The 22,784-nt window shown below is 40.7% G+C and overlaps 2 protein-coding genes across 2 annotated transcripts; both read left to right on the forward strand.

Annotated features, from left to right (window-relative positions):
- Positions 1-283: 283 nt before the first annotated feature.
- Positions 284-5,835, forward strand: srm (spermidine synthase). The gene is made up of 8 exons (XM_072696757.1): positions 284-533; positions 2,175-2,295; positions 2,609-2,701; positions 2,929-3,082; positions 3,178-3,261; positions 3,367-3,512; positions 3,625-3,747; positions 4,923-5,835. Exons 1-8 carry the CDS (start codon positions 403-405, stop codon positions 4,938-4,940), a joined length of 870 nt encoding a protein of 289 aa, XP_072552858.1. The 5' UTR covers positions 284-402; the 3' UTR covers positions 4,941-5,835.
- A 5,711-nt stretch (positions 5,836-11,546) lies between these two features.
- Positions 11,547-13,161, forward strand: sst6.1 (somatostatin family member 6.1). Its single transcript, XM_072696948.1, has 2 exons — positions 11,547-11,837; positions 12,547-13,161. Exons 1-2 carry the CDS (start codon positions 11,736-11,738, stop codon positions 12,772-12,774), a joined length of 330 nt encoding a protein of 109 aa, XP_072553049.1. The 5' UTR covers positions 11,547-11,735; the 3' UTR covers positions 12,775-13,161.
- The last annotated feature ends 9,623 nt before the right edge of the window (positions 13,162-22,784 follow it).

Raw genomic sequence — 22,784 nt, forward strand, 5'->3', positions numbered from 1 at the left:
GCTAGCACCCCCATAACTCCAGTGATTCTAGTCTTTCGAGCTTCAGCGTTTGTATAAATGCTGGGTTTTACTGTAGGAAGGGATATTATTATGTGCCGGTTCGTCCTGTAGCACTTTGACATCAGCGTCAACTTTCACGTGGTTTCTTTCCGTCCTCTGCAAAGCCGAACTAGCTTGTATGAAGATCTGACACGCTGGCTGCTGATTGGCTGCCGCCGGCCCCAGTTCAGGCGAGCTCCGGCTCCTATTGGCTGGTTCCCGTTTCTAGTTGGGTTGGACTCCAGCGCCCAACGTGTCAGTGTGTGAAGATCCTCCACAACTCCGAGCACTTTAGGTCCTACTTTTCTTTCAAGAAGCGCCGAAGAGCAGCGGGCGTGATTTTACCCCACGTTCATTCACACAATGGACAACATTAAAGAAGGCTGGTTCACCGAGACGTGCACGTTATGGCCTGGTCAGGCAATGAGTCTTCAGGTGGAGGAGGTTCTGTACCACAAAAAATCCAAATTTCAGGACGTTATGGTGTTTAAGAGGTGAGTTCTGAGTAGCCACATCCCATCTAAGTGTAGCGTTAGCTGCCTTGCTAGCTAGCTACTGTGTTGGGGAGTGAACAGGCGTGTAAATGTGATCCCTCAGTGCCTGCTAGCCTCTGCAGTTTCACCACTACCTTTACTTCTACTCTTTGGAGGAATTTTCTGAAATATCTTGCCTTCAGTGCTGTATGTGGTCGTGTGCTGAGTTAGCTGTTCAAACTGCCTACTTTGCACGAAGCTGAAGTTGACTTCTTGTTGGAGGTTTCAGTTCCACCTTAAATGGTGCAGCAGTTGCCTTCTGCGCGCTGCTGCCTGTACGGGATGTCTATGAAGCATTTAAGGTGGACCGGAAAATTCCAATCCAGTAAAACGTGGCGTTCTCGGAGCTGACAATATAATCGTACTTGGTTCCTTCCTTGTCTAGAGAGACCTGATGTTGGTAGATATTTAACGACAGACTGCTGTGATAGAATGTGTGTACATTTCTGATTGATAATTAGAGTTTTGTTAAACCTCAAGTGAAACTGGAAAGTCTGGAAATGAACAGGTATCACAGACCTTGATTGAGTTTAAAGGTTCTTGCACATCTCTGCTACAAACATGGTTACTTATAGATTTAAGAGTGGAATCATTTGAAGCACCTTTCTATTTATATATATATATATGTGTGTATATGTGTGTGTGTGTGTGTATATATGTGTGTATATGTGTGTGTGTGTGTGTGTGTGTATATATGTGTGTATATGTGTGTGTGTGTGTGTATATATGTGTGTATATATGTGTGTGTGTGTGTATATATATGTATATGTGTGTATATATATATATATATATATATATATATATATATATATATATATATATATATATATAGCTATAGTGCTTTCCCTTTTGTAGATTTCCAGTCAAGTTCATATATTGTCCATGTGCTTAGCTACAGGTCCACATGTATTGTACTGTATTGTGTACTCTCATGCCACGGGCTCTTGAATGTTTATTTTGTGGCAATCCTAAAATAGCCCAGCTCCTCACTGCCTCTGCATATTTATGTGCTGGGATTGACAGCACTTCTTTGCAGTGCCATGTGCCGCCTAAACGTCTTTAATTCTGTAGGTCTTAATTCTTTCTTTCTGGAGTAGAATCTGTATGCCGTCCTCTCGCTTCCTGTATCTGTATTAGGAGTGTCCGTGTTCTCCTTATACTCAGGTTCGGTTTGATCTCTAATTACAGATAATTAAATACTGCACTGGGTCCAGTTTACTAAAAAGCGTCTTGGTGTTAAAGTCCTCTGAAGTGAGCGAGCATTCAGTGTGATCCTTGCTCAATCAACATCTGTTTTGATGAGGTGCATTTGGGGAAACTTTCAAACCCTGGTTGGTTTAAAAGGGTGTGTCCTTGTGTGAGAGTGATCTGATAAATGATTCAAATTCATCTGATCTGCCTTGTGCAAATCTTTACACAGCATATCTTTATTTTGAAATTTCTCAATGTAAATACCTACACAACGTATTGAACTAGGTGTGTGTGTGTGTGTATGTGTTTTAGGTTTCAATACTCATTTTTATTCAGTGCTGTATTGTAATGGTTACACCCTTATTCTGAGTCTCTAATTTCCTTCACATGCTGTAAATACTCTCTCTACAGTAAGACCTACGGAAACGTCCTGGTTTTGGATGGAGTGATCCAGTGTACAGAAAGAGATGAATTTTCTTATCAAGAAATGATTGCAAACCTCCCCTTGTGCTGCCACCCGTGCCCCAAAAAGGTAATTCCCTTAATATTCTTCATTTCCTCATCTGGTTTTATTTTGGGTTGAAGTGATTATTTAAAAGCAAGGAATTGAGTTTTACAGACTAGCCTGTGTGAGGAATGTGCTTTTACAGAATGACTTGCTTTATGTAGAACAAAAACTAGCTGTAGAACTAGTGATAGAGCAAGGAAAACAACCTCAGAGTAGGTCCATCAGATCAAATCTGGACCCCACCCCTGTTTTAGAGGATGTATGGCAGGTGGCTGTATCACTGCATGTGTTGATACCAGATATACTCTTTACAATCTTTCTTTCCCACTCTGTGCAGGTTCTGATTATTGGTGGAGGAGACGGTGGGGTGCTGAGGGAAGTCGTGAAGCATCCAGTGGTCGAGTCTGTAGTTCAGTGTGAGATTGATGAGGTCTGTACGTGCTCCCAGTGCCTCATTTTTTTCTGTTTGATTATGTACTGCTGACAATGTTTGTGATGTATCTTCCATAGGGTTGCCCAAACCTGAAGAGTTTAGCTCCAACACACCTTCTTCAAAAGCAAGAACATTAGAGCCAGGTGTTGGATCTGAACTCTTCAGACCACGATTGGGCACCTCCACCATAGTGGATTAAATATACATTTAAATATTCCACACAGGACGTCATTAACGTGTCGAAGAAGTACCTCCCTGGAATGGCAAAAGGATTCTTCAGTCCCAAGCTGACTCTGAACGTAGGAGATGGATTTGAGTTTATGAAGCAGAATCAGGATGCCTTTGATGTTATCATAACAGACTCCTCAGACCCTGTTGGTAAGATGTTTAACATGGTTTGACTTAATTGGCTTAATAATAAGCGTTTGATTTATTAGTAATGCATATTTTGACCGGACTTTACCTTCTCTCAGGTCCGGCCGAAAGCTTGTTTAAAGAGTCCTACTATCAACTCATGAAAACGGCACTTCGTGAGGGTGGAATTCTTTGTTGTCAAGGTTTGCACAGTTCCACACTTTCACAATTGAGCTTTGACTTTGTTTAGGAAGTGTTATACCCATCTGTGCTGACTGCTGTAATTGAAACCTTTTGGTTTTTCACAGGGGAGTGTCAGTGGCTGCATCTGGAGCTGATTAAAGAAATGCGCACCTTCTGTAAGACGCTGTTCCCTGTTGTGGACTATGCTTATTGCACCATACCCACTTACCCAAGCGGCCAAATCGGCTTCATGCTCTGCAGTAAAAACTCGGTAACTGCAAATAATTCCTGTTTTTCTCACCTTTCCGGAACTGCAGTTTGCACTGAACTGTAACTGCGCTGAAGGCGTTTCCTTTATACTCATGTGTTTTACTTTTCTGCAGCAAACAAACTTCCGTGAACCTGTACGAGATTTGTCAAGGGATGACATCGAGAGCATGAGCCTAAAATATTACAACTCTGAAATTCACAGAGCTGCTTTCGTCCTACCGGAATTTGCCAGAAAGGTGAATATTCTTGGCTAAGTATGCAGTTTTATACTGTCACTGTCATGCAAAAACCTTGTATCTCAAATAGCAACATTACAAGAGAGGTTTTATTTCAAGTCATTTTGGAGCATTTCTATTGGTCCATTTATCGAAAAATTTGTTTGAGATACTAAGTTTTTGCAGGACAGGGAACATCTGTTTCCTAAACCTAAAGTGGAAACAATGTAATGTTTCATAGTAAGTGCTTAATCTTTCACATTACTGTCTGAGGTTACTTCAACCTAAGCCATTTATCCTGACCCCTTTTGATTGGAGGCCATTTCACCTGACATCCAGTTGTAGGAGAGAAGACATGACCCATTCTTTTTGTTTCATGTCTGAAATTTCTGTGGTTCTGAGGACAGCCTAAAATTTACACCATAACCTAATGTAGGAGTCTTTTTGTCCAGACTGTGTAACTGCCTGCAAGAAGGACCCCCGCCTCCTGAGCAGATCAACACCTGCATTTTTAGAACACTGATCGAGACTTGGCTCAATACACCTGGTGTTGATGTAGGATTTCTCACCATCCAGTATATTTAAAAGTGGAATTATGCTGATGGATTAGAATATGGTTGTCTTGCTGTAGTTTGCATTAAATAAATACAGCCATAAGCCATAACATTAGCACCACTAACCGTCATCTGTGGGAGGGTGGGAGATATTAGGCAGCAAAAGAAAAGTTAGCTCTTGAAGGTGATTTGTTAAAAGCTGGGAAAATGGGCAAGCATGTGATTCTGAGCTACTTTAATAAGAGCCGAATGGTTGTGATGGTTAGACGCCTGGGTCAAAACATCAGACAGGTCCTGTGGGGTGTTGCTAGTATGCAGTGGTCTGTACCTACCAAAAGTGGTCCAAGAAAGGACAACCGACAGGGTCATGTGCACCTAAGGCTCACTGATGCAATGGAGGGCCCAGATAAGAACTTGGGACTTGAAGGAACTGTTGCTAACGTCTTGGTGCCAGATTTCACAGGGACGCCTTTAGAGGTCTTGTAGCATCCATGCCTCAAATTGTCAGATCTGTTTGAGTGCGAGGGGGACCTATGTGATGTGTCCGCATATGTTTATCTGTTGCCTTCTGTATGTTTTTCTTCAACAGTGTAGCTGTAGAAATGACCCTAACTCCCTGCATTTTCTTCTGCTCATTCTCAGGTACTAAGTGAAGCATAACTGACTTCTTTGGCTGCCACCTTGTCTTACGCTGCCTTCTGTGAAAACAGGACAAATCCGTGAGCACAGTTGCAGTGTGTGTCTCCCGGCTCTCTCCCCAGCCTGCCTGCTGCTCTGTTTCAACGTGAAAGTGAAAGGGAACTTCTGTGGGGATTTTTCTTTTGTTGTGTGTTTCAGACAGTCCTCATTCCCTCCAGGGCTTCCCTAAAGACTTACTGTTGGATTTTTTTTTCTTTTTATTTATTTGCTTTCATCTTTTTCCTTTGCGATACCCATGATCAGTGTTCAGCCTTGTATTCTGACACAAAATCACGACTGACAGGAAGATTTGTGTTTGCCATAAATGTCATAATATCAGTGTGCTATGGAATATGTCTGACATAAGCAGGTTATCAGTTTAGACCAATGCAAATCTGGTCTTACTTTGTATTGTGTGGTCCCAGGAATATGGCGTTACATTCCGCTACTACTTGTGGTGTTTGCGATTACCAAGGAAATCAAATATCCAGCTTTTAACATACTAGTCTACAAGTAGCTGCATTTGAATTTGGCAGCTGTTTAAGCATGAATATGCCAGTTGTTGGGGATTATTATATTTCACTGTTGTTTTCTGTCCATCTCTGTAAATCTGTGTAAAGACACTCAGGTCAAGAGGAACCCTATGTTTATGTACAACATTCTGTACACAGTGATTGCAGAGATGGCAGGTTGTTGCCCAATTAATCAATAGTAGAGGATTTACATGAGGAAATATTAATTGTAGTTAAAACGAGCTAATACAAAGTAACCCCAAGCTTAATGTTAAAATTATTACTACATCTCGACTCTCCCTGTACGGATGCTGTTACGGTGTTGAGTGTTTTGTAATAAAACAGTCTGAGTACTTTAAATCTTATCCTGAAAAGTGTGGGGTCTGAGTTTATTCCAAGTGGTTTTCTATGACCGATGCTTGTAGAACCCAGGTCTTCAAATCTGGTCTTCCAGGCCTGGATTTTTTATTTCCACTGAAACGTGGGGAAGTTAATATAATTTATGGGCAAAGTAGTGTCACACCTATCAAGCATTTCAACGTCCAGGACTAGAAACTAGATTCACGGTCAAGAGTTGAAGACCTCTATTGGAAAAGAACCACTTTTGGTTCCATAAAGAACAGTGGGCCTCATTCACCAATACTGCCCTAATAATGTTTTTGAAAAAAGATCTACACAGAAACTCTGATCCGTGATGCAGAATTGGTCAAATTGATGGTCTTCTAGTGATGGGTCCTCCATGGTCCTCCTAAATTGAACAAATCCCAAATAAAACCATTTGTGAAGGTCAGAATCTTCATAGAACTGTGCAAGTGGGTTTTGAGAAGATTTCTTCTTAAGAAAGGTTGGTGATTAAGGCCTCAAGTTTGGAATAGAAATGAGTGTGATTGTGAAGAACCATTTAACGGTCTAAAGAGCCATCACTTGATGCAAAGGTTCTTTACCAATTTAAAGATTGGTCATGCTCACTTATAGTTATAAACATGGTTCTTTATGGAAGTGGTTCTTGTATGGCATTGCTGAAGGAATCCTTTGAACCACCTTTAGTTTTAGGAGGAAGTTGCTGTGCTTTAATGGTTTGATTATTATATATTTTTCATTATTAGTAATGTTAGGACCGCCTCATTCTGGGCTGAGTTTAGAATTGAGCTATTTTGTATAAGATGCTTATATTATTATTGTTGTATGGTTGTAATAGTGAACTTTTTTCCTCACAGATGTGTTTTGTGTGCAACCTGCTGGGATTAGATCATGATTTGATGTATAATGTAAATTGTCTTCGTGGCCTGAAACTGGGAAGAAGGGTCAGAGGTCACCTTTAGCAATGTGAATGTGAATGGTTTTAAAAGCTATACTCAGTCAAACGAAGAGTCCCCGCCAAGTGAGCTCACTATTTACTGTACTTCAAACTGTTCTTCAAACTGTTCTTTGGTGGCTTTTAGGAGGTGTCCGCAGCCCATTCTCATGTACCCACTATTGCATTGCTAGAAGACAGGACCTAGCAATTCGTTCAGCACCAAGTAGTCATAAAATCAAGCTGATTTTGCAAAATCCATATGTTCTTTTGAAATAAAAATAAATAAAATAAAAAACATATAACAAATATATCCCTTTGTTTTTGACTACAGTGACATTCTGGATGGCTCAGATAAGAGCAGAGCACATTGAGGCAGTTTTGGCTGAGGTTTATTTTAGTACCAACATTTGCCACATGATGGCAGCAGTAGTCTTCTTACAGATCTTTATCATCTTCTGATGCCCTGTTTATTAAAGAGGATATACACTCAGGATAAAGGTTCCTCAAGTGTTTTTTTGAGTGATGTTTCTCTCACTAACATGGTTCTTTATGGAACCAAAAAGTGGTTCTTCTATTGTGTCACTCAAAGAACCATTAGTAGCACCTTTATTTCTGAGAGTGTAGGGCACTGTTCATACACATTTATCACAAATTTACCAAAATAACACTAGATTGTGAATTGAAATCAACCGATAGTCATGGATGTCCATGAAAAGTCCTTGGGAAAAAGAGTGGGAACCCTGAAGATGGATATCAGAGCTAAATAATAATAAATAAATGCAATCCAATGCTGTGATAAACCCACTCTGAAACAGCACATACTCACACTGAGTGACGTGATGTTAGCTGTGTGTTTCTCAGCGGTTAGAGCTCTGGGCTATTGATGACAGGGTTGTGGGTTCGATGCCCGGGCTCAGCAAGCTGCCACTGTTGGGCCCTTGAGCAAGGCCCTTCGCCCTCTCTGCTCCCCGGGTGCCACAGCAATGGCTGCCCACCACAAGTTTCTATATATAGACTTACAGACTATATATGCAGGATGAACAGTACAAATAAAAACCTAAACGAATAACATATTGCTTCTCTTCTCTGCTTTTCTTTTCTTCACTTCACTTATTTTGGCCTTGTCCTTATGGTGGGTACTCCGCGTACACTACATGTCTTCTAATGAATGCATTCAGCTACTTTAGGTTGCACCCATTGTTGACACAGATAGCTTGTCTAGTCCCTGTAGACAAGTACTGCCGATAGAATACGACTCTCTGAAGTAGATAAACATGAACCTATTGGCACCATGCCTAATGCCAGAAGTGAGCTAGAGGGCTATAAAGCCCTCAGCATTGAGCTGTGGAGCAGTGGAACTGTGTTCTGATGATGGCTGGTGCTTCATCCAATACTTTTGGAAAGTGTTTCTGCTGTGTGCAGGTTTCAGGTGTAGAATCTGTAGAAACCCAGGCTTTAATGTTGATGGCCATCCTATCATTCTCCAATAGGCCGTCCTGAACAAATAAAATATGGCACTGTTCATAAAACCTAAATTCATTAGTATGGATTTGTACTTTGTAGTGAGTGCTATTTACTGAAAGATGCTCTGATGCTGAGAAGGTAAATATAAGGTAGCATGACTCCTACAAAGTCCAGAAAGTTAGGGTTAAGAACTTCCTAGATTGTGCTGAACTGATGCCGGTGGTGTTTTTGACGTGTGTTGGAGCTGCACACTATATATATATATTTGTTCAGTGGTGGTCAATTGGCATGAACTCTTCAAACGCAGTGTATCAAGATGGTGCTCAGGGGCCAGATCATCTTGGCACTGCATTAATCTCAGCAGAGCCAGAGGGCCTCAAGCCTGTCCGTGTCAGACTGCTGTGAAAAATGAATAAAAACCTCAAATATCAGCTCTCAGGTCCCTGAACTTGGCCCGGGTTTGTACAAGCACTTCCAAAGAGGTGTCCATCAACTAACACGTGTGCAGGCCAGGAGGAGAAGGAGGAAGAGGAGGATGACCTGAATGAGAGTGTTATGTCATTTGGAGAAAGAGCACAGCAAATCCTTTTAGTTTACTTTGTATTAATGGATGAGTGAAATAGCAGTTTTTAGGGGGCAAAGATCAAAAAACAAAATTTAAGAAAATGTGAACTTTATATAAGTAGTTGATAGCAGGAATATCAGTTAACAAATATTATATGACATTATATATAAATATAATGATAATAATTATTATATAAATATTAATGATGACAGATTTTGATTAAAAGGTAATGGTGCACATATTTGTCGCTGTACAGCAAAATGTGTCCTCCGCATTTAACCCATCTGTGGTAGTGAACACACACACGGGCAGCCAACTCCAGCACCTGGGGAGCAGAGAGGGTAAAGGGCCTTACTCAAGGGCTCAACAGTGGCAGCTTGCCAAGCCCGGGCATCGAACCCACAACCCTGTTATCGATAACCCAGCGCTCTAACTGCTGAGCCACCACTGCCCCAACAAAGTTAACAAAGTTGTGTTAAAATAAAAAAAAACTGACCTGTTATTAGTGTTGTAATTCTCGATCCGCCCGAAGACCAGGAAAAAGGTGAGGTAAAAGAACTTTAAAATCAAGCCACAAATAATCTACTGTGACTTTCTTTGGTGTCAGTATGACTAATTTACCGTAGTAATGGCAGAATACTAACTAGAGCAGTGGCCGGAGTTGTTGAGTGCTGGCAATTGCTCCTTTTCATGATGACTTACCTGTTTTTTGGTTTGAGGGCAAATTAAAATGTTATGTTTTCACATGTAACAAAGGTTAATGGTTGTGACACGAACCAGAAGCTATGAAAAGTTATGAAAATGAGTTATGAAAATTATTTGAATTATGAGAATTATGAAAAAGCAGCGGAAAAAGGTAGTGCAAGCGGTCAGAAAATGCAGAAACAGGATAACGAGGATCCTGGACATGAACATTAGAAAAAAAAAAAAAACAGGAAAGAGTCGAGAACCATAAAGAACTAACAGAACCAGGCTAATGAAATCAAAGAGAGATCCAACAGAGCAAATCAAGGGTCAACAGCAGAGAACCACTCAGCACGCAACAGCCAGAACTGACAATACCTTGCAGCGAGAGTCCCGCTGATCCTGATAGTTTTGATGTTTAGGCACTGAATTCAAATGATGCTGAATGTAGTTTCCTTTATTGATTATTTTGACTGACAAATACATTAAAATATAAAATATAAAAGTGAGGGAGAGAGAAGGAAATGTGCAGTGCTATTACTGTATCATCTGTGTTTCTTTTAGTTAGTTTTTTTTACCTTTGCAAAACCATCAAAATATCTTCCCAATGACCAATTTTAGGTGCCAGACAGTTCGATCAATCTGTGAGCTCAGCAGAGATTACAAATGGAGGGGTGAACAGCGTTGAAATGATAGTGTTTGCAGGATGTTGTGTGCCTGTGTTTGTCTTTAAACTGAGTAGAATTTCACTAGTACTGAATATAGTGTACATGCATTCAGCCGTCTCCTTACCCGCTTCTTCCTGGTCAGAATAGCGGTGCCCACATAAGATCATCGGAGTGGCTGGAGCGAGGATTGAACCCACAACCCTAGACCACTGGAGAGGTGTGTGACACATGCACTATCTGCGGTGCCACCGTGCCGTACTGTGTGTATCCAATCTTGCCATGTTTCACATTTTTGACATAGTTCAAATGTGACTAATGTTCTTTACACTGACTTCTATTAAAAGTTAAGAAGGGTTTCCTTCTCCTGTAAAGTTATAAACCACTTCAGAGACAGAAGGTGTAATAAAACATTATAAACTACCTTATAGTTCTCTGCTGTAACACCTACTAACACCTGCTGTAACATCACCAATGCTTAATGATGTTAAATCAGGTGAGCTGGTGAAGGAATTGAACACATCCATGGGGGCTTCCAAGAGAAATCTGGAACCGAACTTTGCTCTTCAAATTAGCACACAAGATAATATGAGAAGCCCATTCATTTTTACTGTATTTATCTTTATCTGTATCTGTTTTAATGTGATCTGGAGTTGTTGGAAATATGCTTGGAGGAGGATAGCAGGCCCCCAGCCAGGTCCCCAGCTCTGCCACACCGACTAACAGATGCCTGTGCAGGCAAACATTGCTTATGAGTGAGGAGGGGAGAAAGTGCCATCCACCTACCTGGAGAAAGCACGGCAAATTGTGCTTTCTTGGACTCCGGTCATTAATGGCAAAGTGGCATGGTTCAGGATTTGAACTCATGACCCCAAAGACCATTAGATTGCTGAGCCATTTAACATTGCTTTAAATTTCATGATTAATGAGTCGATAAAAACGTCTAAAACCACTTAAAATAAAACACTTCCATTGACTTCCATTAACAGTTAAGAAGGGTTTAACATTCCCTTGTAAAGTTAACCTTTTAGAGATCCAAGGTTTTGTCCTGGCTGTGACGGATGTGACATACAGTTCAATAAGGCATTTCCGGACCTGAGCATACCTTTAGCACTTTAATATTTTTTGGCGTCACATACTTTTGTCGTTGCTCCTACGGCTGATGTCAGGACCATTTTTAGCCGTCTGACGTGAGCATGGTGGTGCGTGGTCCTCAGCACCAGGGAAATGGCTGGTTTGTTTGGAGGTTAACTACTCAGTGCTTTTGTTAGTCCTTAAGCCTCCTACTCTCCCCTGCTGCCCCCTCCCTCCCATCATCCACCAACCCCTGCGTCAACGGGAGACGGCCAGCCCAGGGTATATAAGAGGCGGCCACCTCAATCCCAAAGCCCAAGACACTTGAGCTGAGAACAGAAGCAGCTTCAGCACCTCCGAACTCTCACTCTGCACACACTCTCAACACCAGCACTACGTGTTTGCTGCTTTGTCACGCTCAGCTTTGTCTTGGCAAACTCTCTCTCTCTCTCTCTCTCTTTCTCTCTCTCTCTCTCTCTTTTTCATCCTCTCTTTTCCTTCACTTGTGTAGCCAGGATGCAGCTTTTGGCCAGCTTAGTGTCTCTGCTGCTGGTGCTGTACAGTGTGAGGGCAGCGGCCGTGCTTCCAGTTGAGGAGAGGAGCCCAACGCACACCAGGGTGAGTCCACTCCACCTGCTGTCCTTTCAGCACTCAACAATAGTGGTGTGTTGAGCTGACTGAGCTGGTTTGACTGTGTTCAGTATTTGCATATGGATGAAATATTTCATGTCAACACTGTTACTGTAAGAAGTAAGTAAACTAAGAAAGACAACTGTGCTGGTACATTTGAATTATGGGGTAATTATATATCATTTTCAGTCAAATCAGTTCTGGAATAACACATTTTGGGAATGTGCTTCATTGGTACGGGATTAGAATGATCACTTCTACTGATTTTAATTAAGTATTTTTCTCTAAATGGATTTTAATAGGGGTTAAATTTCCAATGTCAATACATCTTGTAAATACACACTTTAAAGTGCACATTAAGGTGTTTTATTGTACACATTTAGATGCAGATTTAAAACCAAAGTGTGAGAATTATTCCACAGCATGCTGTGTAATCCAGTCACTAATTAAGCACATTTGCTGTTTGTCTTATTAATTCACTGCAGTTAAAAAGGAAGGTGCTAAAATGGGTTCTTTTAGGGTTCTTTGTAGTTGGAGGGAAATGCCATCACCACGCATTTCTGTAACGCCGATTCTGTAGCCAACAACATCTGCAGAAGGTTCTACACCATCTTCTTAGAGCTGTGCATCCAAGCCAGGAGGCATCTGCAAACCTGCTTCTTGTGTTTGAGAGTGTAACTGCCTTTGCCTTCCTCAGGAGCTGAGCAAAGAACGCAAGGAGCTGATCCTGAAGCTCGTGTCTGGTCTTCTGGACGGAGTGGACAACAGCGTGCTGGCCGGGGATCTGGTCCCCATGGAGGTGGAGGAGCCGCTGGAGTCACGCCTGGAGGAGAGAGCTGTCTACAACCGGTTATCACAGCTGCCCCAGAGAGACCGCAAAGCCCCCTGTAAAAACTTCTTCTGGAAAACCTTCACGTCCTGCTAACAGTGCCGGCCTCCGGACGGGTTCCTCCATCTAAACACCCACCTCCAAAACGACCCCCCAAATGAACTGTGCACACTTTCACTGTAGATACCATCATCACCACCGCCGTGGAAAGAAGGGTCACCGTGGACTTTACTGATGCAGCCAGTTTGTTAAAGATACTGATGATTATATTTATCTATTTATTACCCGACTAATTTAGTAATGTTTATTTATTTATTTGTTTGTTTGTTTGTTTCTGAACATCTCAGACCAATAAAGCATGGTTAAGCAATTTGCTTTTTGATAGGGGATGTCTCATTCTCTGTGGTCAACCCTCGGGACAGAAAAAAAATGCATTCAACTGTTTTATCCCAATGGAGAAATAAACGTATATCCGATCAAAGAGTCAGAGCTGTTGTCTCCTTCCTGTGGTGAGATTGAAGGAATGCCTATTCTGGATTTTACATTTTATAAAACAACCCTAGATTTAGTTTCCTATTACCAGATGATTTGATTCCATATAGTAATTATATATATATATTTTCTCTCGTCCTTATGAACATTACATATAGGCCTAATGTGTTATATTACTATTATATTCTTATATATAAGTGGAATATTCTGAAATATATTTTTCAGTACAATTTTAGTAGCTTCATTCCAGACCCTTTCAAATGGCTGTGCACAAGCTATCTGATGTGGATTGCGCTCAGAGAGAACTCTTGATCCTGGTAGAAAGGGCTGGTCTGGTCCTTTTCTTGCTTATGGTACCTGTTCATCAGATACACTCAGGGGAGTAGAGACAGAAATGTGCCTCTCAATGGCATGAACTAAAAATGTGTTCTCCTTTGTGTAATAACAGCATTTTCACACCTGCAGCTTTTATTCCATCAGTGTATCCAAGGCTCAGTCATTCACAGGCTTCGTTACAGCAACACTGGGCTGATAAGTGGGTTCTCAGCTGTGCTGAAACTTGCCATCATTGAGAATAAACACTGTAATCTACTGCCATTGTTAAACGTGTTCAGGGTGTTATATAAGAAGCAGCAGCTGAGACGAGAAATCCCTTCCAGAAAACACAGACCACACTCTGCTGGGCCGAGCAGCTAGCAGTGGGTGCAGTGGAATCGCCTCTCAGAGTAAACACATAAAAGAGTGGGGTCTGTAAAGTCTGCACCCCTAACGCTGTCTCACATGCTTACGTCTTTTCTTATGCAATGGCATGAAATATAATAGGTGTAGCGACGAGCTGAGCCGAGGCATGGCATTCCTTTGTGGAGCCCAAACCACAGCGAGCCTTCAGACAAATGACTCATCAGTGTGAATTCTAATGTTTTCAGGAACTTCAGTTTGAGAGCAGGTCTGTAATCATGTGTTCAGAAGAGAAATCTCTCACTATTGTGTCTGCAAAGCCCATTAACTAAAATTGAAGGGGCCAAAAAAGGGCTTTTTTGAGTGAAGCTACAGAAGATACAAAGTTGATTCCCTAAAGATTCTTTTAATAGATGGTTCTTTAAATAATCCGGTTTGTAGATGAGATGAGATGAGATGAGAAATGTGAATAACTGTTTAAAGCATAAGAACCTCATATTATAAAGGTTCTACCTGGCTTTCCTAGAACCAAACTTGCAAATAAGTGAACAATTTAAAGCTGTAACATAGAAGAATCACTTTTTGTTCCTTAATGAATCTTTATATGAATCTTGATAGTTCTTTAAATAATCAGGTTTGTAGACAAGATAGTAATGGGAATAACCTTTGAAAGTGTAAGAACATCTACATAATATAAAAACATGCTATTTGAAGTGTACAGTGCAGAAGAATGTCTTTTTTGTTCCCTTACAATGAATCTTGAAATGAATTGTTCTTCAAATAACCTGCTTATATATATATATATATATATATATATATATATATATATATATATATATCAATTTACAATTTGCTGGAACTGTACACCTAAGCCAAGAACCACTTTTGGTTCCTCAAAGCACCTTCCAATGGATGGTTCTTTAGAGATAAGAACCTTTTAAACATTTTAAGAACATCCACAAGTCTCAAACCCCTTAGCTTTGTTAAATGGTTATTATACAGCTTCATATACAGCTCAAGCTAAATCTCTTGTAGATATATATATATAAGCTATATATTATATATATATATATAAGCTATATGTATAGCTTCACTATGGTTAAATAACCAGCACTATGTTTAAGAAACAGAAGTACTTGATTTTCTTTTAAATTCATTTATTTATTTCGTTTTTTTACTGCTGGGGGAACATTCAATTAAAGCTTACAGTTACATTGTCCGTCTTTTAAAAAGACATAAAAGACATGAATGAGTCATATTCTTAAAAACTTCAGGTGTCAAAAATGTCTCTTTAGAGTGATGACATAAAAGAAGCATTTTGGATCCCTGAAGACCCTCATTCTACTGGTTTCTGAGTTTTTCAGAGTAATCATTAAAATAATCATTAAAAGGAGAGGGAAAGGTGGATCTTCTACACTGTCACTGTAAAGAAGTATTCATTCTCTGTATCTGTCTATGTGTGTATGAGTAAATATGTTTGTTTGGAAAGGGACAATAAGCCCCAGATTTTCCCTCCCATCCCATCATCACTTCTTTTTCTTCTGATGGTCGACTGAAACTAAATTCTGTGGCATAGGCCTCTCAAACTTAGAAGCTTCACTCTGTGGAGACAACGCTCTGTGAATTAATGACCACAAACCAGCTGCTCACCTGAAGCTAATAAACCGTCCTGTCTGCGACCCTTTCCACCTGCTGCTCGCTTTTACCTCGCAAGACCATCCTGTCGCCCCCTGCATTCACTCTGGAATCGAGAAAGCGAGCTGCGTTCCTTTTTCTCTGGCTCTCGTGCTTTTATGACTTGGTCATTGACTTTGAATGACTGCCATTATATTATTGCCACTCTCAGATTACTATTATTGACATAAAAAACAGCACAGTGAAATAATAGTATAACACCAAATCAAATAATGACCAACTGTATTAAAAAAGGTAGTAAACTAACACACACACACACACACACACACACAGCTCTGTATAATCTCCATGCAAAGCATTGTCAATCCAATACCATGCTAAAAATTATTGGGACATCTGCTCATTCAGTGTTTCTTCTGAAATCAAGGGCATTAAAAAGAGATCACCCTGCTTTTGTTGGAGTAACTGTCTATACTATACATGAAACAAGGCTTTCAACTAGACTCTGGAGCACTGCTGTGAGGATTTGATTGCATTCAGTAACACGAGCATTAGTGAGGTCAGGGTACTGAATGATTACCACCTCACCACATCCCCAACTCCCCAACTCATCCCAAAAGTATTGGATGGAGCACCATCCGTCATTCCAGAGAACACAGATTCACTGCTTAATGGCTCAATATCACAATGTCCACAAACATTTGGACCTAAGCCAAGCATCAGAACTGCATGCTCTGGAGTGATGAAGCTATAGTCAACACCTAGTTGGGGCTAGCTGAGTTGGAGTCGCGTTTGAGATCCAGAACCAATCATCCAAACACTGTATCACTCCGCTGAACGTCCTTAAACCATTAAGCAGTGTAGGTTGGTTGCTTTGTTGGTTTAATTTGTTGGTCTAAGTAAGGAGCTGCAGGCTGTGCAGTGAGTGAGTGAGGGGAGTTTCTGTGACGCAGGGAAATGCCAACGTTAAAACATATTAAATGAAATGTTCACGGCTTATTTCCCGATAACACACGGCCTTGAGTGTTCTGTTGCTTTTATACAACAGTTCGATAAATAAATAAATGAAGGAATAAATGAACTGAGCTTTAATGTTAGTGTTTCCTTCTGCCAAATTATAGTTCCTCAACAGCAGCGTGTATCTACGTCACAGAAACCCCTCACCCACTCACTGCACAGCCTGCAGATCCTTCCCCAGCTCCTTACATAGACCAGCTTATTAAACTCTTGTTTGTTTGTTGTTTATTTTTGTCTTTTTACTTTTAGTTTTCTTTTTTCGTGGAGCATTTACGAAACTTCTTGGTTCAATGGTGTTCAGCGGAGTGATACAGTGTAAATAATCAAAGAAAATAAAAGAAAATATTTTTATTACCTTCTGACATAATTTCAGTATGGTATAACATTTCATGATAAATGGACCAATAGACACACTCCAAAATTATTTGGTCTTTTTACATTGTTTTCCATTGTTGTTTTGGAGATTTTGAGCAATGCTACACTTTCTCTACCAACACTACCAGACCAACCAGATCTTAACACTTAGATACTTTAGGTAAACTGCGTCAACTGATTGTGTGTTTGGTTAGAAGAACACAGTTGGAAGGACACAGGGTTGGTTGTTATCTTCTCTGTGAACATCAGCCACTGTAAGGATTTGTTTAGTTCTACCAGCAGCTCACCTGATTGGATGGAAATTGAAAATACAAGCCTTCCTCCAGGAGAGCTTCAGAAATGGTTAAACTAACACACTCACAGACCAATCACACAATTTCTCAGCAATAAGAACAGATGCAGGTCAATGTAAATACTGTAAAAATAGAACAAAATAATTTCTCATGTTAAAGAAAGTAGTTGAGATCTAGTGAGCTAGACCAACAAAGCTTGGTTCCAGATTTGTCCTGCCAGCCAGCGTAGCATGGTTGTATTCAATTCCATCACCAGCCCACCTGATTTACCATCATTAAGCACTGATTTACCAAACCAGGTGTAGGATGAAGACTTTAATAATACTAGACTCCCATGAGGAGAGCTTTGGAGATGTTTTATGAACACAGTGATGTAGAACCATGGCTTTTTGTATGAGTGTTATTAGTATTTATTCTAATATTAATGATTTACTGAGTAAATAAAAACTTACTGACCAGTTAAGCTTTTTATTATTTCATTTTCACAGGCACCTAAAATGTTTGCACAGTAATAGATATTTTACATACACTGAATATATGTGTGTATGTTGTCTTCAGTATGTAGGATCTCTGAGACCTTTTTTCTCATAAGTAATGAGGAATTAATGATTATTATTTAATAAACATTCATATGATAGTAGTGAATGTTCAGGAGCAGTCCTGTTTATACCAAAGCAGTACTGTAGATGAGATGTCCTTCAGGCTTTCATACAGCTGTGTGTTTGCTGTAATCATGGCCCTAATTAAGGCATGTATCCTGGTGGTGATGAAAAGATGTGCCATGTGGGAATTTGTCCTCCCACCTGGAATCCACACCGATTAATCTCGTTAATCTGCTATTGTTAGATGATTTCTGAAGGCACGTGTTAAATTGGACCTCTGTCGTCACAAGGACTGTCCACTCTGAGGAGACAGGCAGCAGTCACATAAAGCAATTAATCCTAATCCTAATCAAGGAACAGTCATTAGAAGCATGTTAGAAATATTGTGGTAGTGCATTAAAAACTCATGTGTCCAGAATGACAAGTCAGTGCATGCTAGCGGAGGTGGTCAGTCAGGGTGCGTATAGTATGACACAGACAATATTACCCACCCGTATGGTCTGACGTGATTCTGTCACAAAGATTTCAATGAACACCTTCTTTTTTCTGTCTGTAATCTGGAAGTGCTGTGTGTGGTGAAGAAAATGCTGTCCACTACACAAGTGCCCTGAGCTACAATGAGTGCATACTAAAAGCACATCAAAGCTGCTGCCTGCAACCAAAGCGTTCTGATTGGCTTTCCTTTGATGTGGAGCCGTGCTGCTACCTTAACGTGAATTTGAAATTCATATGTAATGTCTGCCTTATTTAGTTTCGGGAAGTACAGAGTAATGGCTTCCCTCCTGATACAAAGAAAGCTCTGGAATTTCTCTGCCTGGTATTAGAAGCTTATCCGGAACAGTTTTGTGCAAAGTAAATATTCCTAAACCTCTGATTCAGTTGTTTGCATGCATAACGTGATATGAAAGTTGGTGACCTACAAACTTTATTAAGACCTAAAATCAATTCCTCCTAGATCGGTTTTGCTTTAAGTGAGTGAACATCGTTTTCCTCTCTGATGATCTATGAACGACTCTCATTTGCCCGTAATGTATAAATTAGCGAGCACACCAGTCAGTTGTAGCAGAGCGCAAAACAATCATCAAGGGCAAAGGACGCAATTTAACTGAAGGGTGCATGATAACAGGTGAAGGGTGGTAGCATCTGGGAAACCGCTAACTTATCACACATTGAGTGCCCCCCAGCAGCATAACAATGGTGTCCCACTGGCCATTGGTGCCAGAGGGGAACGACAATTCCAGCAAATGACACAAGAGCCAATAATGCTCCACAGTGGAGAAGTTAACCTCTATAATAAACACCTTCCAACACCTAATACAACCCATGCCACACCATCATAATAGAGAACATTAGCGCCACCTGACTAATATTGAGTAGGTCTCCATTGTGCTTCCACAAAAGATCTGTCTCAGTCAATGGGTGGAACCCCACAAGACCTCTGAAGGTATCCTGTGGTATCTGGCACCAAGATGTTAGCAGCAGATCCTTAAAGTCCTGTACGTTGATATGTGGGGCGTCTATAGATTGCATCAGTGAACCTTAGGTGCCGCTTCACAGGTTAATCCTTTTTGGATCACTTTTGGAAGGTACTGACCACTGCATACCAGGAATGCCTACAAGACCTGCCTGATGTTTTGGAGATCCATAAACCACCTTTGTACTTTTACAAAGTATATATAACAAATATATCTTTATTCTCATAAGTTCATAAAGTTACCTATTTATTTGCAGGATACATCAGTAAGGTATGCATTTTTGTGTGTATATAAGCACATTAGATTACATATATAGGCTGTGTGGCACAAATAAACATACAGGTGTACATTTACAATGAAGCTAAACCATGAAAATGTAGTTAGTTCCATTGGTTCTGTTACAGGAAGCTCCGCAAGCAGGCTGTTCAGTCTGCTCCTGCTTAAAGGGAGAGAGTTTCCAACCCTCTTTAAAAGGCTGTCAGAAATAATAAGCATTGTTTAAACAGATCCTCAGGTGTCAAACATTACTTCTGTCTTTTCCTATTTAGATCACATACACACACACACACAGACACACACAGTATGTTCTTCTAGATGAGTAAATGCCAAGCACTCTCTTATTGTGGCCTTGGGTAAGTTTTGAGGCAGTGAAATTCGCACCTCATTTTTGAAACCTTTTCCTTCAAGGAAACGTGTGAAAAGGCAGGGCATGACCAGAGGCGGCTCATTTATTATGATGCTTGTGTTCTCCCCAACTGCAATATCACTGAGTAAGTGAGAGGAAATTACCTCATAGGTGACAAATGGAAGGTGATGGGAAAGGACGTCAAAAGGACACACAGTACATTTTTCAAAGATTGGCCTTCGTTTGGGTCTGATTCGTTGTCAGATGTAATGCGCTTTGAGACAGTGGGGCTGAGGTGTGAATCGAAAGACATGGCCCCCCAGCTTTTGATAGACTTTTTCGATTCATCTTTAGGCAAGAGTGGACTACTGTTTTAGCCCTGAATAAACAACCCATAAACCCACCATGTAGGCAGTGCATCTTAGGGTAACCTAACTGCACGTGGTGAGCACTGACAGTGTAAGTATGGCTCCTACTACCCAGGGGGGCTTTATCCATCATAGTCAGTCTTGCCTTTCTCAGAGCAAACCATGCAAGCCAGAAACCATGTAGGAAGCTTTATTTTCAAGTATATGATTTGGAGCAGTGCCACTTTCTCATCTAAACTTGATCTACACTATATGTCCAAATGTTTGTTTTGTTTGTCTAAAAAATGCATAAATTGCTGACATGGATGAGCAAATGTACAAACATAGCTTTTCTAGTCCCTGTAGAGAATTACTGCCAATCTGGAGCAGATAAACATGAACATATTGGCACCACGCTCAATGGCAGGTGTTGGCCAGAGAGGAAATGGGTAGAAACTGTGGAACTGTGTTCTCTGAAATGATATCGCTCCATCCAATACTTTTGGGATAAGGTGGTGTGGTAATCATGTATCCATACTTCACTAATGCTCTTGTTACTGAATGAAATCAAATCCTCACAGCAATGCTCCAAAATCTAATAGAAAGCCTTCCCAACAAACGCAGAAACTGTTTTTAGTGCCCTTGATTTCAGAAGAAACAATGAATAATCAGGTGTCCCAATACTTTTGTCCATTCAACGTACAATGAGCTTGTACTTATTTGGAATCTAACTTAGATTTAGAGCTGTACAGCCAAGCCAATAACCATTAAGGAACCCTCCCAGAGGCAAGGCACCGTACAAGAACCACACAGATGTGAGTGTAAGAAAGCCTTCGAAAGGTTTTAAGAACCTCAAAATAATGTAAATATTCTGTGAGGAAACCATAAATTGGTGGAGAACCTTTTTGTCAAAGTTAAAAACAAACTTTTTAAAGGTTCTTCATACTCACAAGGGTTCAAGGATATGAAGAACCATGGCAACTTTTATTTCAAAGGGTTCAACTGAGTCTACTGTAACTAAATCTAGCATATGTTGGGCTACTTGGTTAGAAATGGAATATAAACCTCAACCAAATTCTGTCTAATTATCATAACAGCTTTTAGACCCCACAGTAGATCCATGGCACATAGGCTGTGCATCTGAGGTTACTTTCACTGCACTCTGTGAGCACTGACAGTGTAAGTATACTCCTGCCCAGGGGGGCTTTATCTATCATAGTCAGTCTTGCCTGATTTGTTTCAGTGGTGACATTTGGAGATGGGTGGAGTTGGATGCACCACACACACATTTAAGGGGTGAGTAGCTGAGACTTTGGTAAACAACCAGAAATGAAGGAAGGAAGGGGGAGGACAAATGAAATGTCATTAAAGAGGAGGGAACGGGAAAGCTATAAGTGACAAAGAATCCATATTTGGTATATTTGATAAATCTGAGTCACTGGGCAAAAACAGCACGTCCTTACAATCTACAATCCTTACAATTTTAGGAAGCCTTGGCTCACATGCAAGCGTGAGGTGGGCTAACACAGGCCGCTCGTCTTCTCTCAGAGTGATAAGTGGGTACCAAGTGAGTGGGAAGCTGATGGCATGTCAGAGTGACATTAGGAGTCAAAGTAACTCGAGCATGCCGTTCTTTTTGTTATTGCTATTTATGAATTATACATGAATATGATGCACACTATCTGAAGCTGCGGCATGAAAACCTACTGTGAACTACATGATACACAATGTGAGACTGAATGAGAGTCACTATGGACTGTTTCCACTTAAGTGTTCTCTCTGGGTCATAATATTCTCATCTGAAAGTAAAGACACAGTGCTCAGTCTCAAATCGACTTCCACAGAACCTTAAAAGTAAGACGGTTCCTGGATGTGATCTGGCTTCAACATATGATGTAAGGGAAATCTTTAAGTGGTATAAAGCAGGGGTTCTCAATCTTTCAGCAACATCAGCTGAAGCAGCTCAGAGCTGACTACACACTTATATTACAGAACTACGGAGTGCTCCTATATGGAAAATGAGCATAGAAATAAGCGGGTGGTATTAATGTTTTGGCTGTAATGTATTGTATTTTTTTATTCACAGAAATCATTCGGTCCTAGAGGTTCCCCAAAGAAGCAGGAAAGAATGGTTGAGCGAGTTAGCTACCATCTTGAGTCTACTTTTAACTGTTACATGGGGGGATTGAAAGTGTGCCTGGTTCAGACAGGTGTTCTTGGGAGCACTGATTTGGCAAGTGCGACTCGTGAGGACGAGAGGATGTTGTACAGTGATTTGCAATTGGAACAGCAGCGTGGTACGTAATGCATTCTGGGATAATTGGCTGTGCCAAGTCCACACAAGTCGCGCCCTGATGCATCCTCGATAACACAGGCGGAACAAGAACACAGCCGGGGATTCGGACTGTGCTTGGCCAGATGTAGATGGTTTTGAATAAAGCAGTAGTTGGGCTGCAACTGATGACGTTTCACAAGAACACAGGAACACAAGTACAGACAAGAATGCAGATTGTTGTTTAACAAGTATTATATTTTATTCAACAGATCTTAGGTCAATTTCTGTACTT

The sequence above is a fragment of the Salminus brasiliensis genome, chromosome 14 (genome assembly GCF_030463535.1).
Source record: "Salminus brasiliensis chromosome 14, fSalBra1.hap2, whole genome shotgun sequence".
Classification (NCBI taxonomy): Eukaryota; Metazoa; Chordata; class Actinopteri; order Characiformes; family Bryconidae; genus Salminus; species Salminus brasiliensis.

Bases quoted from the DNA above. Each gene is read 5' to 3' on its own strand.
- srm (XM_072696757.1), top strand. From the start codon at position 403: ATGGACAACATTAAAGAAGGCTGGTTCACCGAGACGTGCACGTTATGG. The intron at 534-2,174 runs GTGAGTTCTGAG...CTCTCTCTACAG, and splicing joins GACGTTATGGTGTTTAAGAG to TAAGACCTACGGAAACGTCC. The intron at 3,513-3,624 runs GTAACTGCAAAT...ACTTTTCTGCAG, and splicing joins TGCTCTGCAGTAAAAACTCG to CAAACAAACTTCCGTGAACC.
- sst6.1 (XM_072696948.1), top strand. From the start codon at position 11,736: ATGCAGCTTTTGGCCAGCTTAGTGTCTCTGCTGCTGGTGCTGTACAGT. The intron at 11,838-12,546 runs GTGAGTCCACTC...TGCCTTCCTCAG, and splicing joins GGAGCCCAACGCACACCAGG to GAGCTGAGCAAAGAACGCAA.